Source organism: Ornithodoros turicata, chromosome 4 (assembly GCF_037126465.1).
Source record: "Ornithodoros turicata isolate Travis chromosome 4, ASM3712646v1, whole genome shotgun sequence".
NCBI classification, from domain to species: domain Eukaryota; kingdom Metazoa; phylum Arthropoda; class Arachnida; order Ixodida; family Argasidae; genus Ornithodoros; species Ornithodoros turicata.
This window is the reverse complement of record NC_088204.1, coordinates 61,600,648-61,622,813: the sequence shown is the minus strand read 5'-3', so window position 1 is coordinate 61,622,813 and position 22,166 is coordinate 61,600,648. Positions and strand designations below refer to the sequence as shown.

Genomic DNA, 22,166 nt, shown 5'->3' with positions numbered 1-22,166 from the left:
CGTGACGTGCATAAGAGCAATGCCGCACGTGACTTGCGCATGCCTGTTTGCGCGATAGTTTATTGTTGCGTGCTAGCATTTGTCCATTATGATGTTGTTGAGTAGCAATCACGCTTTATGTAGACTAAAATGCAGAGTAGCGTCAATGTAAACACAGGTATCACGATGTAGCCTTCTGTTCAGTACACTCATAGACAAAAACACCTCTCTGCATTCCCAGCAACGGCGCAGTCCTCCGCTCCACTTTGTCCAGTGGGGACGTGATGCTCACGTGACAGCTGACATACATAGAGGATCCTTGGGGCAAGGAATATGCGAGGGAGTAAAACGAAACAGGATGTCTTCAGAGGAGTATTTTTTATTCGATATCTCGAAAACCACGCCATTTTGTGAGCTGAAACTTTCCACCCAGCATGTAAGCTTCCGTGGCAGTTGGAAAAAATGAACTTCCGGTTTTCCCGGACTGTCCCTTTAGGGCTAAACTGAGACAAGCGTTTGCCGGGAGGAATGCACCTCCACCCGATTGGACATTGAGTATGACGTCATGCTCAAACCTCATTGGAGAAAATCGCCGGCAGCGTCGTCTGCTGCATGGTCTGCAGCTCTCCCGCTTGTTTGTGTGAACCACGTGGTTTCAGGATTGCGTCAAATTTTTCGAGTGTAGGAATGGGGAAAAGGATGCTCGAGTCGCAAAAGTCATGCAGGATAGGAGGTTACTGCTTCGCTTCGATAGGTGTAACACGAGAGGAAGGAAGCGCTGGTGCACGAGTGAAGGTGCAGGAACAGCACACAAGACATAGTGTTGACCCACACTGTTTTCAGCTGTCATCCAACGAAAGTGCAAGGATTGCAGGTATGGTGTACTGCAGTGACAGACTGTTTTTCATATCATAAAATGGTCTGACCATTTAAGTTATACCCGATGCCACTCCGTCCATCAACAATTAATTCGTGCGAATAACGATAATTTATTCTGAGACGATGGACAATGACGTGTGTTTATTGCTGTACCCTTTTTGCGTGCCTTGGAAATATTTGGTGTTAAAACTTTCCTCATGAAATTTAAAATTTTCCTGCATTTGGGGGGCATGGATTCGGTGCTATCTTTGAAACCCACAATTCGGGGTGAAATGGGACGCTACTCACAGGTTTGGGCATAGTTGGTAATTTTGTCCAGCTGACATTGGCCTTTGTCCAGCAGGTTGCTTGCAATCAAAAGTGTAAAACTATGATATAAGTATTCTTCAGCCTCCCACACCTTACTATTTCTTTGATATGAAGTTTACATCACGTATGTATATACACATGCAACTAAACAGTGTGCACTCAAAATGGGTACAGGATAAACACACGTTATTCTCCATCGTCTCACAATAGATTATCGTTATTCGCAGGAATTAATTGTTGATGGACAGGGTGGCATCGGCTGAATGGTCAGAGTCAGACCCTATGTACGTGTTGTTTTATAATATGAAATACACTCTGTCACTGCAGCACACCATACCTGCAGTCCTTGCTTTTCGTTGGGTGACAGCTGAAACAGTGTGGGTCAACACTATGTCTTGTGTGCTGTTCCCGCACCTTCACTCGTGCACCAGCGGTTCCTTCCTCTCGTGTTACACACATCGAAGCGAAGCAGTGATTCCCAATCCTGCATGACTTTTGCGACTTGAGCACCCTTTTCCCCGCTCCTACACTGGAAAACTTCGATACAATCCTGAAACAACGTAGTTCACACACCAATTACACAAAAACGCGGACACGGAGCTAAACAGACAGCGGACCATGCAGCAGACGACGCTGCCGGCGATTTTCTCCAATGAGGTTTGAGCATGACGTCATACACAATGTCCAATCGGGTGGAGGTGCATTCTTCCCGGCAAATGCTTGTAAACTGAGCGCCAATGTTGCGAGAGAGACCAGCTTCGGTGGCGCAGCGATAACGCGTGCGCTTGGAGACTGGGAGGTCCGCGGTTCGAATCCGCGGGCCGGCTGTGCCGTCTGGGGTTTTTCCTGGGTTTCCCTCCCATGCGTATGCCGGCACAGTTCCCCTGAAGTCGGCCCATGGACGCAGCTATCCTCCCCCCGAGCGGATTCCGCTCGGTCTTCCACTTCACCCTTTCCTCTCCTCCTCTCCACCACCTTTCCCTTCCCGAGAAACATGCCGCCTAATCAGGCAGGCAGACCTCTCGGTTCCTCCCAACGACACTCCTCCTCCTCCCTCCTCCAATGTTGCGAGAGCAGAGGCTGTGGGTGCGACCTTCAAGGTCGCAGCGGCCCGAGCTCTGGAGCCGAGCGCTACCGGTGCGCCATCTGTTAGGCAAGCGCAGAGGCCGCAGCGCTCCGTCTTCCGAGTCCTCCTATTGGCGCGCATTTTGGAGGCGGAGCCTCCCTCGCTCTTGGTCAGCAAAGTCAAGGATAGTCTTTTTGTGCAAACTTGATGAACGCCACCTAGGGTGCGCGGGGCACGTCGGGAATTGTCGTCTGCTTCAGTCGTTGTACCGCAGTGCCGTGTATGCCAAAGGGAGTCTGGCCATTAGGAGGAGCCTAAAAAAGAGGATCGACCTGTCAATCAAATTGAGCGTTTTTCATTGGCTGCTGTTTTCTATGCGGGCCGCCGTCACACCATAATTTGCCAGAAAATGGCGGCGTAGCTAGGAACGACGAAGCGAGGATTTCATGACAATTTTTTTCCACAAATTACGTCAATTTTATTCCGTAAGTGTACTATTATCTTTGTGTATCTAATTATCTTGCAAATCACCTTTAAATTACGCTCCAGTGTCGATGTTTAACTGAAAATAATATGGTTCGTCGTCCTTGTTACGCCTTGGAACGACAGCGATCACAGGCAAATAGCAAGAAAAACGCTACGGATGGCCAAAAATTTGCATTTTATGACATACTTATATTCATATACACACGTTTGCCCGTTCTTGATTCAATTTTGTTATATTTCATAGTTAAAATACGTATAATGCTGGCAGTCGTTCCAAGTAGCGGTTCTGCCGGTCAATCAGTTCTGCTAGCAAGCACTTCTGCTACTTCTGCCCTTCTGCTATTTTGCGTCTTCCCGACGTGCCCCTCTCCATCCAGATGGCGCCGTTAAAAGTGGACGCAAAATCCATTATGGTGCTAGATCGCCAGGGAATATCCTATTCAATCTAATCCAACCCAGTTTCCCGAAAATGTCGGCACCCAGTGAATACAGGTAATATATAGCTTGGGTAGCCTGGGATTAATAGCGAACTGTATTTTGGCTCGTGATTGGCCAGAGAGCTCAAAAAGTGTGTGGAGCTCCAGGTATAGGCAGGTCCCATTAATGGCCAGACTCCCTTTGGCATACACGGAACTGTTTTACCGCTGCCAGCAGAACCACCTGCTGGGACACATTCTGTCGTCGATCGGTACGATTTTTAAACAAATCTACATGAATAGTTGGAACATAAAAGACAATATTGATTATATCCATGAAATCCATCAATTAGATATAAGATTGTACAGCACAGTGCCGTTTTTTGTTACGATTTCGTCGTGATCGCCGTGTTCACTAGGCCTAACACCGGCGACAAAACGTATTATTTTCGGTTAGATATGGATGGGTGAGCATCAGTTGAAACTGATTTCCGATAAACGTATATGAGGATGTAGATTTGCAGCGTAAAATCAGAGTAGTCTGTGAAAACTTGTCACGAAATTTCCGCTTCACTGTGTTTGTTTTCGTCGCCACTTTAGGTGGTAGTGAGGTGCTGTGGTTGACAGGTCGAGCTTCTTTTCGTGACTCCTCCCAATGGCCAGACTCCCTTTTAATATACGGCGCTGATCTGGTCAACAAGTTAGCGCCTCCTCCAATCAGCTCCAAAGCATGTGGCCCTCTCACGTGGATTGCCTGTTGCTCTTTCTGCGCTCGAGCAGGGCGTAGTTCTGGTTTCGGCTCATTTGCATCGCGAAATTTAGCAATAAACGTAACTGATGATGCGTACATAATTAATTAATTTAGCTCATTAGTCGTCGAGTAGTTGTATACAATGTGCTATACAGGATGCATCTGACCGCATAACCCGCCAGCCAATATTGCATAAGCACTACTCTCACAGCTTTTTCAAATTCGTTAATTTCTGGGCGGTTGAGGCGTGTCGTCCCCAATTGCGGTCAGCCTCGGCCAATTGTCGTTGCTTACGTCGTTTAAGAAGTCTGTGTCGGGTAAAAACAAAACAAAAAAACTCTATATCAAAGAATGTCAGATCAGGCAGGGAGGTCCAATCGACCCCTTGGATTCCCGTAGTTTTTTAATATTGAGAAACTCATCTTATAAACGACGGTAAAACGAATGATTTTCACCGAATAGTTTTTGTGATAAAAAATCAAGGACATGTAGCCCCGAATTTGAGTGTTTCACTTTTGCCATTTTTGCACGCTGATGTCTCCGGAGTTTTAAAGGATACTCACGCGAAATTTTTATGCCTGGCCAGTAGGCAAAGCTTGAGTTTTGGGGTGCAGTTAAAATGCCCTGTGATAAAAAAAAAACAGAAAAAGAAAGAAAGAAAGAACAGTACGAACATGCTCTAGAGCGCAATTCTGTTCCAACTTCAAGGCGTAATTTCTCTGGGGTGTAGTTGCCCCTTATTGCTATACTTGGATCAATTTGATCATATTTTAATGCCCTTTTATTTCATACGACTATCATGAGTGTACCTTCCGTAAATGTCTGTTGAAACAAGCAAAAATTTGGGTATCTTTCGAAAAAAAAAGACAAAAAACAAGTGACTTTTTCGGATTAAGCCCGATGTCGCCTGGTTATTCCCCCCGAACTGACCTCCAACCAATTCGGGTTAATCCCGATTTCTCCCCGAATTCCTGTCACTGTGAAATCCTCAAGTGACGTTTCCACTGAAGACGAACAAGGGTCGCCACGTGTAAGAATGTGTCACTAAAGTTCCCAGCAATACACCATGTGTGTCAACACTGTCTATGCCTTTGGGGATTACCGCTGGTAGATCACAATCCCACACACACACACAAAAAAAGGAAAACAAAGAGAGAGAGATTAGGAAAGGAATTAATAGAGAAGAGGAGAAACAAAAACACCCGATAACGCCCGAAGGCACAATTATCGCCCGATTTCTCCACGAATTACACATTTAAAAATAGCGCCCGAGTTTTACCCCCCGAATCTGAGAAAGAGATTTAACCCGAAAAAGTCACTCCCTAGTTATAGTCCATCTCTCAAAAAAGCCCCTTTTGATTTCTTTAATATTTTGCCAGCACATGGCCCGATGTTAGGCCTTCCCTCTGCTGTAAAAAGATTGTGCTTCAAAATGTGCACACTGCCAACTCCGCGTGCGTGTTGAAACCGGGCTGGCGATACCGCGACTACATTTGCGACGGCGTTGGTGGAAAAATAAAGCACCATGCGCGACTACGCGGCTTGCCGATGCGGGGAGAAAACAACAGAAAAAGCGTGACGACAGAATCTCCACATTTCCATGCTAGGGGCGCGAACGCAGAGGGTTGCGGGTTAGGCTGGTTGCGTTAAAGCCCATATACTTAGTAAAAGTAGTGCGAACTAGAGTCACTAAGTCACTATTTAGTGACTCTGGTGCGAACCTTTGAGGATCGCCGCTTTCCTCCTCTCTCACGCGGTCTACGGCTTCTTGCCTTTCATTGGGCTTTCCGCACAAAATTTCAAGATTGTTTGAATTAACCCAAAGTATGACTTATCGGATCTTTAATAAAGGACAGCCTAATTACTTAAGTAATGCCCCACGACAGCTACACATCTGTTTTTATGCCTTCGATATATCGGCTGTACGCCGAAATAAATGTTTTATGATAAAACATTACGAAATCCACGCTTAACCTTCCATCCTTGAGAAAGACACGTCTTTTTTTTTTCACAGTATATGCTTTCTGAAACGACAAACAACTGAGAAGCAAAATACAGCAACCAAACGACTATAAGGGTGTCCTTCCAACCAGATTAACTTCAATGGGGAGTTTGTAAAAATTGATAAATAATAATCCGTCCAGTGGTCATCATCTACAGCGCGTGTGATGCCTTACTCCATTGTATCTGCTCATTGCCACAAACACGTGGGCGCTTTATTTAATGCTTTCGTTTAATTATTTTTTCCTCGACACTTCATTTTTCATTGTGGGACTAAATTTCACGAGGATATTCGACGAAGACACATCCAGAACGCGCAAACAAATATTTAAATAATCAACGTTCTTCAATAGCTTACACCGTAGACTTCAGTCTATTTTCAAAATATTTGTATATTTTTGTAGTCTGGCAATAGATAGCTTGATCGGAACTAATTATCATCTATCATTCTGTTATGTTATCAAGACCGCTCCTCAATTTTTGTTTGGGCGCAAACCGATTTGAGTGACGAGTAAAATGGACGTTCATATGGAAAGAGTCACACAGTAATTTACTTGATCGATTATCCTATACACTAGATCGTAGCAGTGGTCAGGAACACCGTTATGAAACTGTGCAATTGAATAGGCAAGGCAATATGCTGTCAAATATCAAAGTTATCATGCGGAAACACGAACATTTTCTGCTTACTGACCCGGAAACGTATGTGCATGTCTTGTACAAGTCACATGGTGATGTGTTGAGTGAAACGGCATTCGATGAAACGGCGTCGACGGAACGGCGTTCGATGAATTGGGCGGACACCTCATTCGCGACCATGCGGACTGCGCAACCCACAGACTCAGAAAGTGATTTGTTTTTTATTGTTTCAGTGTGAGAAGGGATTCATACTAGAGGAAGCCGAAAGGGTACGGAAGACGGAAGGGCCAACAAAACAAATCCTTGGTTTATTCGACAAGTTCCGACCTATGTGTTCAACAATCGCCGAAAGGGGTGGGGGGGGGGGGGGACATGGGGAATGAGGGAAGGGTTGCTGACGACATTTCTTCTGGAGGTAATCTCTACAGATTCTCGTAACAGCGCGCGGTATTTCTCACGCTCACAGCAGAGGACTATACCGTAGTATAATCTCACGAAAAAGGGGCTTACAACCTTGACATGGTGTCCGCCCATTTCATCGAACGCCGTTTCATCGACGCCTGACCAAGGTTAGGTCAGGGGAGCCTTTTACGTCTTTCACACGTTGCCGCAAGAAAAAGCGGCGGCCACAGATTCGATGAAACGGCGTTCGATGAAACGTCCGTTTCCAATGGCGCTCGATGAAACCGAGTTCGACGAAATGTCATGGAACCCCTTGACATTGCTGCAGGTGCACGATCAGCTCCGAGAATCCAGACATCTTGTTTGCCACGAGATGGAGCTCGCCTCGGCTCGTTGCCCTATCTTTTTCCTCTCGGTTTCCTCTATCGTTACCAGCTTGCCTGCACCCTTTCCCTCCTTTCGTGAGAAGATATTCTTTTATGAAACTGTGTCCAACATCTGCGAAGAGAATGGTGACGACGCACGGCCAGTGCGTTAACCCACACCCTGCTCCCAGTGTGGCCCACTAAAAGGGGGTCTCGGGTCTTCGATCTGCCCCTGATCTGCGAGGGCATTTCTCTGTCTGTTGATGCCCACAAGGGTCTCCCCTCTATTTTAGATCCAGGGTCGTAGTTCATTCCGGGAATCACTTCCGGAGTCTTGAGCGCGGGTTACGCTTCACGGTCTTCCAGCTGGGAACCAAAATAGAAAGCACCCGCTTCATATAACGCGGCAAAATGATCACGCGATGCGCAGGCATAGAGAGGGTCGCGTCGTCACCCGCTTGCACCGCATTTGAGGACGCTTCGCCGGGAAATTTGAGAACTTATGCGACACTTCTGCGAATATCTTCAAGTTTGTGATAAATAACTGGGAGAAAAATAGTCATGCTGGAACCGTAGCCGGTATAGAATACTGTATTAGGGGTAACTGCGTGTCGTGAATTCTTACAAGTGTTGGTCTTTATGTATGCTATGCCCGTAATCATGTTAGACGCAAGCTAAACTTTTCTGTATTATTATCATCATCATCATCATCATAATTTTGATTATTATTGTTATTGTTATTATTTTGCCACCACATCAACAACATCAGCACACTGCCGACAGAAGTTTGCTTTCCGCGAAAAGACGTGCAGGTATGTTATAGCCCCGCGCAGGGACAGCTAGAAAAGCTTCAGGGCGATGTGGAACAGATGTAGAAGTTACGAAGGACGGACGTTGAACCTGGAAATTGTGCGAATCAAACTTAATTGTTCTACAGAGCTTCACTGCATAACGCGCTCCCGGCGAACCATCATTCAGGATGACACTGTTTTCTGTCCCGATTTGTTGACAGTGATATCCGTCTTCTTGTGACACTAAAGCATTGATGTCAATTGTCACAAAAAGGCGTTGGTCCTGCTATACAACGGTTGGCCTGCAGTGTGTTCTGGCGTGAAGTTATCTTCTAAGAGTGCAGATCTATGCAGATATTCAGTATCTGCACTGAATATCTGATATTGAGTCACTGAGCAAAGTACACACACACACACACACACAAAGGCTTACGAATTTCTTACGCTCGAAGCTCATATAGCATCATTTTATGTGCAATTACATTCAATGTCTTATCTCACGCCAGCAAATATTTCTCAAACAATAAGTACAACCCAGTGACGTGTAAATATTCCGCGATGTTTTTTTTTTCCGGAAAGTCGAGAGGTTATGGTCCAAAGATGGCGCGCACCGGCAACAGACGCGCCCTCTGGGAGTGCAATTGCAATCGGTGTCGCAGACGACGCAGCAGACGACCCGGCGTGCGAGCGGCCCTGTTGAAGGATGGCGATACCGGCGTCAGCACGGAGTTCCCTGTGGTTGGTGGCTGCCATCATTCTCAACGCAGTCCACGTGCAATGTCTGTCCAAGGATGACTTTTTTCCTTTTGGACCAACCGTCGACCAAAGCTTGTCGCCGGACAACGATGTTAGCTCCTCGGAGTTGCAGCTCAGTACTCCAATCTTATTTTACGGGAGAGAGTATTCCACGCTATACGTGAGTACCTTGCAATTTCTACGAGTTGTTTAATAACGCTTAATCGTCTATAGCTTAACTGAACTGAAGGAGAATAGGGAGTAAACAAACGCTTCATATTGATCTCAATTAAGCGAGGTGCACTGTGACGGTTAAGCGGCAACGAACTCCCGAGCACGTGTTTTCAACCCCACGGAAGCCATTGATGGCGTTGCTGCTAAGTGGTCTTGGGGAGAACAAACCACTCTACTTCTTGTTTATGTTAGGCCTGGTTTGACAAGTGATGTAAGGCTGTTTTCAGATACAGGAAAATTACGTTCGATTGGCGGCGTCGATTAAGTGAGAAGTGGAGGAACCGTATTGTTTATTTTTACTGACAACAAACTGCCGCGAGAGGTGATTGGTTTAGTGAGGAAGCTAAGCTGCGACACTAGAGAGTAAATTTAGGGCACAAACAGAACAACATCATCACATGTCATCTAGTCGGCGGTCCCATGTACCTTTGCTCTCTGCATCTTGAGCCTCTCGACCCAAGAAGAGACAACGATAAGAGACAAGTACACAGAGACCTTTGAAGGGAAAATATGTTCTTATCTCATGGAAGCAGTGTTCTCCCAGCTAGCATTCCTCTGAACGGGGTTCCCAGGGTATTTCATTGCGAGGGCTCAAAAGATTTATCAGTGTGAGAAAAATTAATTACTATAACTACTTTGTAAATAACTTGAAATTTATTTTAAACGCAATTAAATAAATTTTGGCGTATATGCAAGTATTTTTAGAGTACGAGACAACGGGCATACGAGGCCCATTTCATGAACCTCGCTCTATCAACGGCGTACATTCATTTCGTAGGTCATGATTGAATATCAGCTTTGACCGTGAATACGCGGCATCCGTACGTATAAGTGCTTCGTTCCTACTGTGAAAAGGTAATTTCACAAATTTCGCGACAATATTATTCCGCTAAATCAAATCCAGCGAACGAGTGGTAAAGAAGATGGAAAAGTACAGCCACTGGAACTTGCAAAGATCAGATTTCATGAACCCGAGTGACTTACTGATCCCAATCTACTGAAGCACTTTCACTATCTATAAGTACACATTTAGAACTCTTTCAACAGCAACATTTTCACGACTGGACATCGATTTTTCAATCCTTCCAACACGATTTCGTCATTCCACACTTGTCCTGAACTCTTGAATGTAAGCCTGAACATCGACTGATGTTGCGGAAGCACCGACAAGGGACTGGGACTTCAGAATTCCGCGGTCCTTCACTCTTAGCAAAAAGAGTAGAGCAGTTACGCCTTTTTGGAGGTAATAGTTGTCGCATATGTTGTGCCTAAAAGGTTGCAAAGTTCTACCTGCTACCTCACTCTCTGCCACGAATGACAGGGTTACCACTTCTGATTCGGTGAGCGAGGGGGGGCGGACGCCTTTTCGTAGCAATTTGGATATATGATGATTGCTTTTACCACCCTTTTACACCCTTTATCAGACGCTATGTGGACCTAGGTGGTGACTATAGAAGTTTCCACCTTTTCAGGCCCTTTTTTCTTAGAGTGTTCTACAGAAACACTTTTACGACATCGCAGTCAAAACTGTGATGTCAAAACGTACGTTAGCCTGTGCGCTTTAAAGGTACTGTAAAGCAGTAGACAAGCATGATATGCCGGTGATGTGACTAGAGACTTTGTTGCTTCTAAATACCACATGCGGAACCATACGACCGACAACGCGCTATAAATATTTTTAATTTGCCATGAAAAACGCCGCGTAGTGGAGCGGTGCGACGCCTGGTGTCAAACAACCCCCTGTACAGCGGGCAACACTGAAAATTGGTATTACAAACTATTACATCGGAACTTCGTTATTTTAGTAACCATATTATTAGTTTCCCTGTTTGCCTATGCATCCTAAAACCCCTGTTAACAGTGTTTTTTGCGAAGTAACCCAGCGCTGGACGCTGGCGGTGGAGGCTCTCCCTACTTCTCTGCTGCGCCTGCGCGCTCCTTCTGTTCGCGACCTCTTTCGAACGAACAATCTCTGTCTGTGAACCTCTGTGAACAAACAAGTCCCGACGCTGTCTGGCTTCTTGAACGTCTGACACATTTTTTTCAACAGCTCAGCATTTCATTTCAGTTCGCTTATTCGGTTATCCTCAGATGTGGATCGTTGTGTGGATTGCAGGGGCGGATTTTATGGTGGATTGTGGTGAATTGTTATGTCGGGCCCAGTGTTATACGCATGCAATGTGGTTGCCGCCGTATGTGGCAGGGGTGCGGATTCATTTCGAATACCTAGTACAGTGTTGCCTGTAATCTTTAATTGTAATTTTCTAATTAATTGCACAGTCGATTGGAATGAAACCAGCGCAGTTTTGTTTTTGTCTTGGTGCCTTGGACTATCGAATAGCCACACTAAATGACATTTGATCGGTGCTGCTTTACAGTACCTTTAACAGTGACGTTAACAAAATTCGTGTCCCGTGACGTGATAGCATGTCTGGTGAAAGTTTAGTGCGTTTATTAACTTCATTCATTGTAATGCCGGGATTCGAACCCAGACTCGCATCTCAGGACCGACTGTGCTTTCTGGGTATTTCCATAGACGCTCTAATTCAAATGTTGGCACAGTTCGCTGTGAAGTTGACCCAGGACGCAAGATCTCTCCCCCAGACAAGTTCAAGAGCCTTACCCTTAAAGCACAACTAAGCCACATAACACGAAGAAGGTCAGCCATTGTAAAGAAAGTTACAAAGTTAAGAAAGTAAAGTTACGTTTTTTTTCTCACGAAACTAATTTGGATTTTTATTTAAATAATGAGCGCCTCCCACTCATTCACACGGTGCGCAGCTTGTAGGTGGTATCGAACTGATACTTGTAGAAAAGAAAGTTCTTCGATTGGTGCACCCGTTCGCGAATTATTAAGCCCGAGGATTTAACTGAAACACCCTGTACACTCTTAAAAATGAACTTCACCTCATAGCGCGCTCCTAGCCAACCATCATCTCGAATGATATCGTTATCTGGCCTGATTTGATGGAAACGGGAGGCGTACGCCTTTTCTGTGACAATTATGACCAGCATAAGTTCACAAAAAAAGGCGTACGCCTCCCGTTTCCATCAAACCAGGGCAGATAACGATATCATTTGAGATGATGGTTGGCTAAGAGCGTGCTATGCGATGAAGTTCATTTTTAAGAGTGTATAGTTGGCCTAAGATGCAAACACTCTTGCAGAATCTAATAATGCGAAAAGATATTTACGCCTCGAATTTTGAGACATCTCTCGTCTAACCCCATATGATTACACTCTGGTATTTCACATTGAGCTGACATACCTACCAAATAGGAATTGACCGTATTCCATACCAACCGGTCGGTGACGGATTCTACAGTACCACTTTCGTGCTTCAGCGGTGTTCCTAAACGGCAAACACACTCTTCTAGGTCACATATCTGTTTATACGAGAAACTCAAACACTGTCTCGTGGTTGCATTCAATTGGAACAATTAGGACACTTAACGCCCTGCATGACTCTGTGTGCGTGAGAGAGAAAAGGAATTGAAAACGCCGGCGCATAGAAAGAACACAGCGATAAAATCGTAAGCACTTCCCACCGCGACAAATTATATGTGTTCTCGCACGATGGTGCTGATGTTAGTACCGCGGAAGTTCTCCTTCTTCCTGGTCGGGGAAAGTTCTCTTACTATGTGAAAGTACCTCGATGAAAGTAAACACAAGAGGACCGTTCGTTCTTCTTGTTCGAGCTATACACTCTTAACTCGGTACCCTTTAGTAAAGGGTAAAAAAACGCAATATTTTACCCTCTATTTCAGAAGCTACCAGGTACCCTCTGAGCAGTACCTTTTATAAAAGTTACTAGGAAACCGGCTAATTAGAGGTTACGGCCTTCAATCCAGCACCTGCCCGTAAAGGTTACGCCAACGTGCGGCTTTTTATACAGGATGTTCATGTTTATTCGCAACAGAGTATAGCGCTCATTTGGCAGCTGGGTTATGTGAATTTTTGCTGATTAATCGATCCGTAGTTACAAACACATGCGTCAGGGAATGTCGGAAATGTTTGTAACTACGGATGGGTTAATTTGCGAAAATTAACATAACCCACCTGTCAAATGAGCGCTGGTGTGATGCGAATAAAAACAAACACCCTGTGCGTGGGATATGGACAGACATTTACAGAACACACCAAGGTACGAAAATGAACCAGCAGAAAAGGAGATCTTAAACATATGTATATTACAAAAACAGAAGTCTGTCGAGAGGTGACACATTGTGCACAAGTGCGATTCTGATGTGAGGAGAAACCATGGCCGCTTTACCATGTATGTGGAAAAAAGAACTATCTTCTAAGTGAGAAGCAATGCATAAAAGTGCGAGGAAGCCAGCGAGTCAAAACAACTGACCTATGTTTGCTAAGCTGAACAGACCCAACGAAATGAAGAATTGCAGCAGAACATTTTTTCCACATTCGAATTTATTCCACATTCGTGTTGCAGAGGCCAGCGCAAATGGCAATACAGTATTACATAAAACGCACACAACCTTGAGGAATATGGGTGTACAGTAACGCAGGAGACACTACATTACTGCGTTATCAGCGTTGGAGGCGCTCTGGGACGAGTTTGTGAGGTACTGCATTGCGCTGGTGACCGTATGTGAACCTGCATGTGGGATCCTGGGAACAAAAGTTTGGGCAATGAGAGTAACATTTACGGAACCATTCAAATCCGTACAAAGCACAAGGTACAAAGCAGCATAAATGCGGGAAGGCGTTCACTCCGCGATTGAGTCTTAGAATATCGTAAGACTACAACAAGTAGGAAGCTGCGAATTATATATCTCGGTGCATATATCCGCAGCTCGCAAAATGCACGCCGGTGTATTGACTTGGCGACCAAGTAAGAGCAGAAAAGTAGCAAGCGTAAGTGGCGTTCATATGCAGGACCGCAAAACGCTTGCCATAATCACAACAAACATGCGCTAAGAGCTCTTGCTATCAAAATAACACACGTACCTAGCACAAAATGTACACTTACCCAGTGTATGAAGTGTGTGAATTAGGGCTGCGGTGGTGACGTTCGTTTTCGGTTATATATTCTTTGCAATCTTCGCACTCACTACACTTTCCCCTGAGAACACCGAAAATATCCTTGTTTGCTAGCGACATCTAGCTTTTCCGTTGTTCCTGACGATACTATGATAAACGCGAGGAAAACCACTGATTAAAACAGATTACACTTGTTAACGGACGGACGACGAGCGTTAAGCGTCTCAAGGAAACCGCTCTCTGTGTGGATAGACCTAGACCAGGCTCGGCTACGCAGCGAAATCGGAAATCTTGGTGGTTGCGGCATTGACAGTGGTTTTCCACCCTTTAGAAAGAAACATACTATCAGTATTCCAGACTGCGAACTTATAATCTGTGTTCATACAGCATTGATAACATGTAGTCGACGTGTAGATGACGCTGAAACAGATAAAAAATAACAGCGTAGATTCGCAACTGTCGTCTCGAATGGGAGGCTGAAACGTGCCATTATGCTGAAAAACAGAAGGAAAACAAACGATAAGAAACTAACAAAGAAATTATCGTTGGAGATTTCGCTTAGAAGTTACAGTGTCGGAGTAGAGGGTACATTTATAAGTTACAACAAGCTGTTTTTGTTTTTTCCGAGATGTAACTTCTATTCCTGTTGGAAAGACATGACCTTGGTCGCTTTTAACCTCTAAATATACGTTACAGTGGTGTAACCTATAAGAAATCTCGAAATCTACGTCTATATAGAAGTTACATGGTTCTAAAAGTTACAATAAAAGGTACGGGTTTAAGAGTGTACCATAAGCAATTCGTTGCTGCCACCAAATTGAGGCACAGCGCGCGTTCCCCGCCGTTTTCGGTTAAAAACGTCGTTGTATATTGTGGCTATTGGATAACAATGAGAGAAGCACGTGGAAATATAACTTCCCGTCTCACAGATGATCGCTTAACTCTCGCGAGAAAAAGAAAAGCTGCAACAAAAATAAATAAAATTTCTCCGCATAACACCGCTTCTAGCGAACCGTACAGGGTGTTTTTTCTTATTCGTTACAGAATTTTTATAAAACAACTAGCAGAGCAAAATAGATGCCGTTTTTGCAGTTGAGTTATATGGCCAGGCGAGCATTCCCCCGAAGAAAGTATGTAACTACAAGATCACGAATTCCCTAAAATTCATTAATTAATTCTTTAATTAGAGGATTTCGCTCAAAAGCGAGATAACAGAACGGGAGATATTAGTCGTTGAAAGTCATTCCATGTTTGAATAATCCTTAAACGCGCACGTGCCTTGAAATATCCATGGCTGAATCTCGCTATGCAAACGAGCCGAAACAAGAACTACGCACTTTTCGAGCGCAGAAAGAGCGACAGGCAGTCCACGTGAGAGGGCCACGTGCTTTGGAGCGATGGAGCTGATTGGTGTAAGAGCTAATCTGTTGACCAGATAGGCCGCTCTCCGACCCAGATAAGGCGAAGGACGCTTCATTTCTGCGCTCCAAGAGTGCGTAGTTCTTGTTTCGGCTCATTTGCATAGCGAAATTCAGCGATTCAGCGATTTCAACACACGTGCGCGTTTAATGGTTTTTAAACATGGAATGTCTTTCAACGAGGAATATCTCCCGTTCTGTAATCTAGCTTTTCCGCGAAATCCCCTAATTAAAGAGTTAATTAATGAATTTTAGGTAATTAGTGATGTTGTAGTTACATACTTTCTTCGAGAGAATGTTCGCCTGACCATATAGCTCAACTGCAAAAACGGCATCTATTTTGCTCTTGTAGTTTGTTTTTTATAAGAATTATATAACGAATAAAAAAATACACCCTGTATAGTTCGCGAGAAGCGGTGTTATGCGGAGAAATTTCCCGTTCTCTTTTCTGATTTATTGAAAATAAGCCGCCTTTTTGGGGTACTTTACGTGAATCGGGAGTTCTAACCTTGCCATTCTGTACTCTGGTTGGTCCCGAATGCGTGATATGATGAAATCACAGAGTTCCCCTAGAAGTCGGCCCAGGACGCACATTCCCCCCAGAGCGTTAGTCGTGAGTGACGTTGCCCACCTCTGTGAGACCGACAACGGCGAGCTTTCACCACCACCACCACCACTAATACATACACTCAAACCTCGACTTACGAATCACCTCGCTTTACGAACAGTTCGTCGCCGGACGGAACACTTCCCATGTATATCTCCCTCGGTTCATGAACCTCGATTTCCGAACTGTGAACGCATTTTTTTGGGCACCAACTTAGAAGAGTTTACCTTTTATGACCTCGATTTATGAACGGGAGGAGCGCAGGTCCAGGTCATTAACACATGAATTGGTGTGAAGAGTGCAAACATGTATTACCCAGTGTCCCACTCTCGAGAACGAAAGATAAGAAAATGAACTTTGTCTCTGTGGCGTGACATGCCAACGACTGTCATTTCAAGTCTAACGTGGCAATGGACGCATTGCGAATATCGAGGATGCGAGATCGATGCAAGAGACCGGCACTGATCACAGGTGACAACGAGATATCTGCCGTAAGGAGCACGTTCACCACGGCGAACATGACCGCCATGTATTCATGAATTCAGCGGCAGACGGCAGCGGCAAAACGTTCGTGAACTGCGCGTTACAGCTGGGTCGGCGTGGAACCGTCTGCAGAATGCGATGACTTTGAGGATAGGTGCGAGTAGCGTAGCGTCACACTACTAACGTCTCTTCTCAGCAAAATTGATAGTGGAGAGTCAATGACACAGAGCGCCATTTTCAACTATTTTCAGAAATAAATACCACTGACCGTAAAGTAAATAAATGTTACACAACGCCACAATGCAGTTCCTGTCGTTCTAAGGGTTTCGCTCACTGTGAAGCTCGATTTATGAATCCCTCGTTGTGTGAACGATTTTCCGAGGAACGCACGCCGTTCATAAATCGAGGGCGTGGGATATGTTTAATAGAAAGAAACATTCACTGGCGATTTAATGGCAAATGGGAGAGAAATGTGTTAGCGGCGGGGAATATGTTTATTATATATAAAAAAATAAGAGGGAAAGGTTAGCCACCGGTATGGCGGCTTGCTATTCCCAGGAAAAAAAGGGAAAAATAAAGGCAAACAAAAAGAAAGCATTAATAGCGTTAGCGCCTTTTCCGGTCCATACTTGACTTCCGGGTATCCACTTCCGGTTTAAACCCAACTTCCGGTAGTCCACTTCCAGTCTAAACCCGACTCCGGATGTCCACATCCCGTCTATACTTGACTTCCGGTATGCATTTCCAGTCCAACTAGACTTTCGGTTCTCCACTTCCGGTTGTCCACCTCCAGTCAATGCTTGATTCCCAGTTTGACACTTTCAATTACTATATCTAAGTTCATTTAATTAGCCTTCAATTAGACTCAATTACTTTCAATTACCCTGTAATTACCCTTAATTACCTTAGGTAACGGCAGGTTACATGAGGTAATCTTGAATTCCCTTAATTACCTTTTAATTACATTTCCTTGCCTGAATTACTCTCAATTCTTCTTTAATTGACGTCAATTGCCCTTTAATTACACTTAATTACCTCCGGTGTAACCTGCGGTTACCTTCGGTATTCTTTAATTTCATTTAATCTTTCTCTTAATTGCATATATCTTACATTCATTACCTTTAAACTCAACTTTCATGTTTTAATTGCATTTAATTACCTCTAATTGACTTCAGTTACTCTTACCTTTTACTCTTAATTACCTTCCAGTACTTCAATTTCAAATCATTTGCCTCCATTTACATTTACCTTCTTATATCCCCTTTGCATGTGCACTTATACCGCTGTCTCGGTGAGGCTTCATCATCTCACACACGGACACACACACATATACATACATACAGCCTTTTCCATTTTGACACTCCTAATGCTAGCGCATTAAAGGAGGAAATATCTGTCAGGCTGACACCGCCTTGCTATTAAAAAAAAGAAGAAGGAAATATCAAAACATTTAAAAAAAGACAGGAAGAACAAAGAAAAGCAGTTAGTGCAGCACAGACACGACATGGCACGAGAAAGCCCGGTCAGGGGGCTGACGCAAGGCCCCAGTTTTGCAGGAAGCGGAGCAGGGCTGTGGTGACAGGGGTGTGTGAGTGACTGAACCAAGGGGAGTGGCCATGGACATCATGCTGGACCTGTGGCGGCCCGTCCACGACGATGAAGACGTGCCTCTGCTGGCGCCTGGTAGCCAGTTCTACCGGCATCGTCCTAGCGTGAGGCCACGCACAACTGCCCGCTGGGACATTTCTTCATCGCCGGTCAGGACTCATATAGAGGAACCTCACCTCCTATACACATCCAATCTGCTTTAGATGACGGAGGTCTTGCCGTTGGGGAAGGTGCTGCTTGCAGTGGGGAAGATAATGAGGGATATCGGCCACCTCGCCACAGCTGGGACAAAAGGGGGAGCTGGATTGGCCCATTTTGTATAGCAGTAATGGTGTACGAGCAAAGTTGAGACGGAGTGGCTGCAGAAGTGATTCCTCGCGGCGGCTGCAGTGGCACGCAGTGAAGAAGGCAACCGAGGGTCGATGAACAGCATGTGACTGTTGCATGAGACAGCCTCAGATCTGAACACTTGGGCACGGGCAGCACACCGGCGGCGAATAGATAGACGGCAAGCCGAAACCGAATGCCGGGGTAGACGTGCAGTGGCAGGAATGGCAGCTGCGGCAGCGCGTGTGTTACCGGTCAGACCTACGTGACCGGGCACCCACTGGAGGGACGAAACATGACCATTGGAGCGGAATCTATTGTACGACTGTGTGATCAGGCTGGGTATACCCTCTATGAGGTTCGTGTGGAGCGACATCAAGAGCAGGAGCGACGCCTTGCTGTCGGTGAGGACGACCCATTTACCAGGTGGCAAGTCAACAATGTATTCCAGAGCGGTCAGGATGTCGAAGAGTTCAGCCTTCGTGGACGACATCGGGTAGGGCAGTTTGTAGGCCTGTTCGTGGTCTGTATCGGTGACGTAAAAGACTGCGCCCGATGCGTCAGCCTTTACGGAGGCATCAGTGAAGGTTTCTCAGCAGTGGGGACGAGTAGAGGTGAGGTGGGTCAAAACGAGTTGTTGGGCCACCACAGGGCTGATTGTCTGTTTTCGGGAAAGGTCCGGGATAGTTGCATGAATGCTAGGCCGTTCAAATGTCCACATTGCTGGCGTAAAGGAAGGGACAGGTGTCTACGACGGGAGATAGTCTCGTAAGCGGGCTACTGAATTGGGAAAAGCGGACGCAGGGCAACTCACAGCAATTCCGCGGAGGGGATGAGAAGGTTGCGTCAGGCAGAGGGAGCGCGGAGGGTGGCTGAGTCCCGCAGAATGGGGATAGGCTGCTCCCTAGCTTCGGCAAGTACGGAATGTCTCCGTTGTTCGAGGGACTCCAAGACAGACACAGAGACTGCGAGCGTAGAGGTTGAGGCGGTCTCGTTCTTGAGTGCAGAAAAGGCCACGAAGGATCGGGAGACTGTATCGCAGTGTGCCCAAAAGAAGAGCCTTATTAACCCGGAGGAGGTCCTGGCAGGAAGGGGCCCAGGACGCAGCTCCAATGCGTTTGAGGACGTTGACCAGGCCGGAGGCTTTCGTAACAAGCGTTTTCTCGTGGGAGGACCACGTGAGGCCTCGGTCAATTGTGAAACCCAGGTAACGGCAGTTTTTGACAAAAGTTAGGGGTGAACCATCGATGAAGGGTGGATATTTGTGGAATGATCTCCGTATAAAGGCCATGGCTAAAAGGAAATGGCATGGCGGGTAAGATGGCTAGGCCGCGGTCGGGATATCTAGTGGGCGACTGTGTCCAAGGAGCGTTGTAGACGACGTTGGATCGCATCACGACGAAGCGGTTCAAATACAAATGTCATCTGCATAGATTGTGATGTGGGTGTGGCTTGGCTGCTGTGCAGGAATGGAGGGAGGCCATAATGTTGAATAGGAGGGGCGGGGTGCGCTTCCCTGCGGGACGCCTCGGTGAACGGGATACAGTGCGGTATCTCCGTCAGCAGTTCGGACAAAGAGGGAACGACCTGCGAGGAAGTCACGGATCCATGATACGGAGAATCCTCCTACGTTGGCGTCTTGGAGAGCCGCAAGGATTGCATTATATTGGACACTGTCATAGGTCGAGGCAGTATAAATCGAGGGCTGACGGTAGTTATATACGAGGGGTGTTCAGTTCACGAGACTGGGAGGTACCCGGGTTCGAATCCCGGTGCCGGCTGTGCTGTCTGGGGTTTTTCCTGGGTTTTCCTCAGACGCTTTCAGACATATGTCGGCACAGTTCCCTTAGAAGTCGGCCCAGGACGCACATTCCCCCAGGGCGTCAGTCGTGACGTTGCCCACATACGTGAGGCCGACAACGGCAAGCCCTATCACCACCCACCACCACTAGGGGTGTTCAAGTCAAACCGGGACTGTCTGTCTCCTGAGTGTACAAATGGCTCGCACTACTTCTTGTTCGTCATTTTCACACGCGACAGGCCTCCGCGTTCACCACGTGGTGGTCCAAAGTTTGTGCAAAACAGAAGACACGTGCTGGACAGGATGGCAGACAACGAGGTGAGCGCGCACATCGAACAGCGAATTGTCATGAAGTTTCTCGTAAATGAAGGCGTAAAGTCATCTGAAATTCACAGAAGACTTCAGGCTCAGTATGGCCACGATACACTTAGCCGCAACAAAGCGTTTGCGTGGTGCAAACGGTTCCGAGACGGCCGTACATCAGTGCAGGACCATCCCGGCCGGGGCGGCTCAGAGCCCAGTGTCAGAGTTCCTGAGAACATCCAACTTGTGGAGCGCCTGATCCTCAAGGACCGACGGATAACGTGTCTCGAACTGGCTCGAAAGATGGACATTTCTGTGGGAACGTTGAACACTCTCATTCATGAACACCTCCAGTATCGGAAAGTTAGTGCCCGTTGGGTCCCGAGGCAGCTCTCAGTGTTTGACTAACAGAGAAGACTGGAAATCTCCCAAGAGCTAAGGTACGGTTTCGACACTGAAGGAGGGCAGTTCCTTAATCGGATCATCACGTGCGATGAAACGTGGGTGAACCATTTCACTCCTGAGTCTAAACGCGCATCAAAACAGTGGAAGCATCCGGGCTTGCCAGCTCCCAAGGAGTTCCGAGGCACCCCATCTGCGGGTAAGGTCATGGCCACAGTTTTCTGGGACAAGGCTGGCGTTGTTCACGTTGATTTTCTGCCCAGCGGTACCAACATCAAGAGTACATATTACTGCCAGGTTCTCAGGGATGTGCATAAGGCGCTGAAGCAAAAGCGGCCGGGCCTCATCAGGACAGGACAGGATAATGCACGCCCGCATAGCGCGCATCTCACGACACGCACCTTACAGGAACTTGGCTGGGAGTTGCTGCCACATCCCCCTTACAGTCCAGACCTCGCCTCCAGCGATTTCCATCTCTTCGGGCCACTCAGGCGTTCCTTGGGGCCGCTACTTCAGCTGCGACGACGAGGTCAAGATTCTTGACCTCGTCGTCGACTATCGCACGTATCGAATATCACGACTATCGCAAGTTGCGATAGTCGTGACGTGGCCCGCCTGAGCATGGCCGACTACGGCAAGCATTTCCATCGCCACCCAGGGAAGGGTAACGGACGTATTTTCGTTACCGTTTCCATTTTCGTTACTGCTATATTTTCGTTTCCGTAATCCGTTTCTGATACCAGCCTTTAAATTTCGTTTCCGTTACATTTCCGTGACTGCTTCCGGTAATGGAAAGGCTGTTATAGAGCTGCGGGAGGACAGCCTGTCCGGCTCTGTCAGCACCTTGTTTTGCCCAAGTGCTGCTTCGGTGTCACGCGTACACACTACACAAGTAATTTTACGTCGTTGTGATGCGCACATCTTGCAAGATTTTTTTAAAAATGTAGGAACATGTCTTCAGTCATTCTGAGTCCAGCAACTCAAGATTGGCGTAACCTTGATCCAATGTTGCATTCATAAGCGGACGCTCTCAATAGTAAATAGTACTGCCATACCCACGGTGAAAAAAAAAAAAAAGCAAAGAAAAATGCACAAGCAAAAATCGTAGGTTGCCATCCTCGTGCTATGGTGGAGTATTGTCATGTGTTGATGTCATGAAGTTA

General features: G+C 46.2%; 1 protein-coding gene across 1 annotated transcript in view; it reads left to right on the top strand.

Annotated features, from left to right (window-relative positions):
• The first annotated feature begins 8,733 nt into the window (after window positions 1-8,733).
• LOC135391658 (nidogen-1-like) overlaps window positions 8,734-22,166 on the top strand; it is a 59,364-nt gene continuing 45,931 nt past the window's right edge. The window contains exon 1 of the mRNA XM_064621997.1: window positions 8,734-9,000. Coding sequence (XP_064478067.1) covers window positions 8,788-9,000 — 213 coding nt within the window. The 5' untranslated portion in view covers window positions 8,734-8,787. The remainder of the gene's footprint in view (window positions 9,001-22,166) is intronic.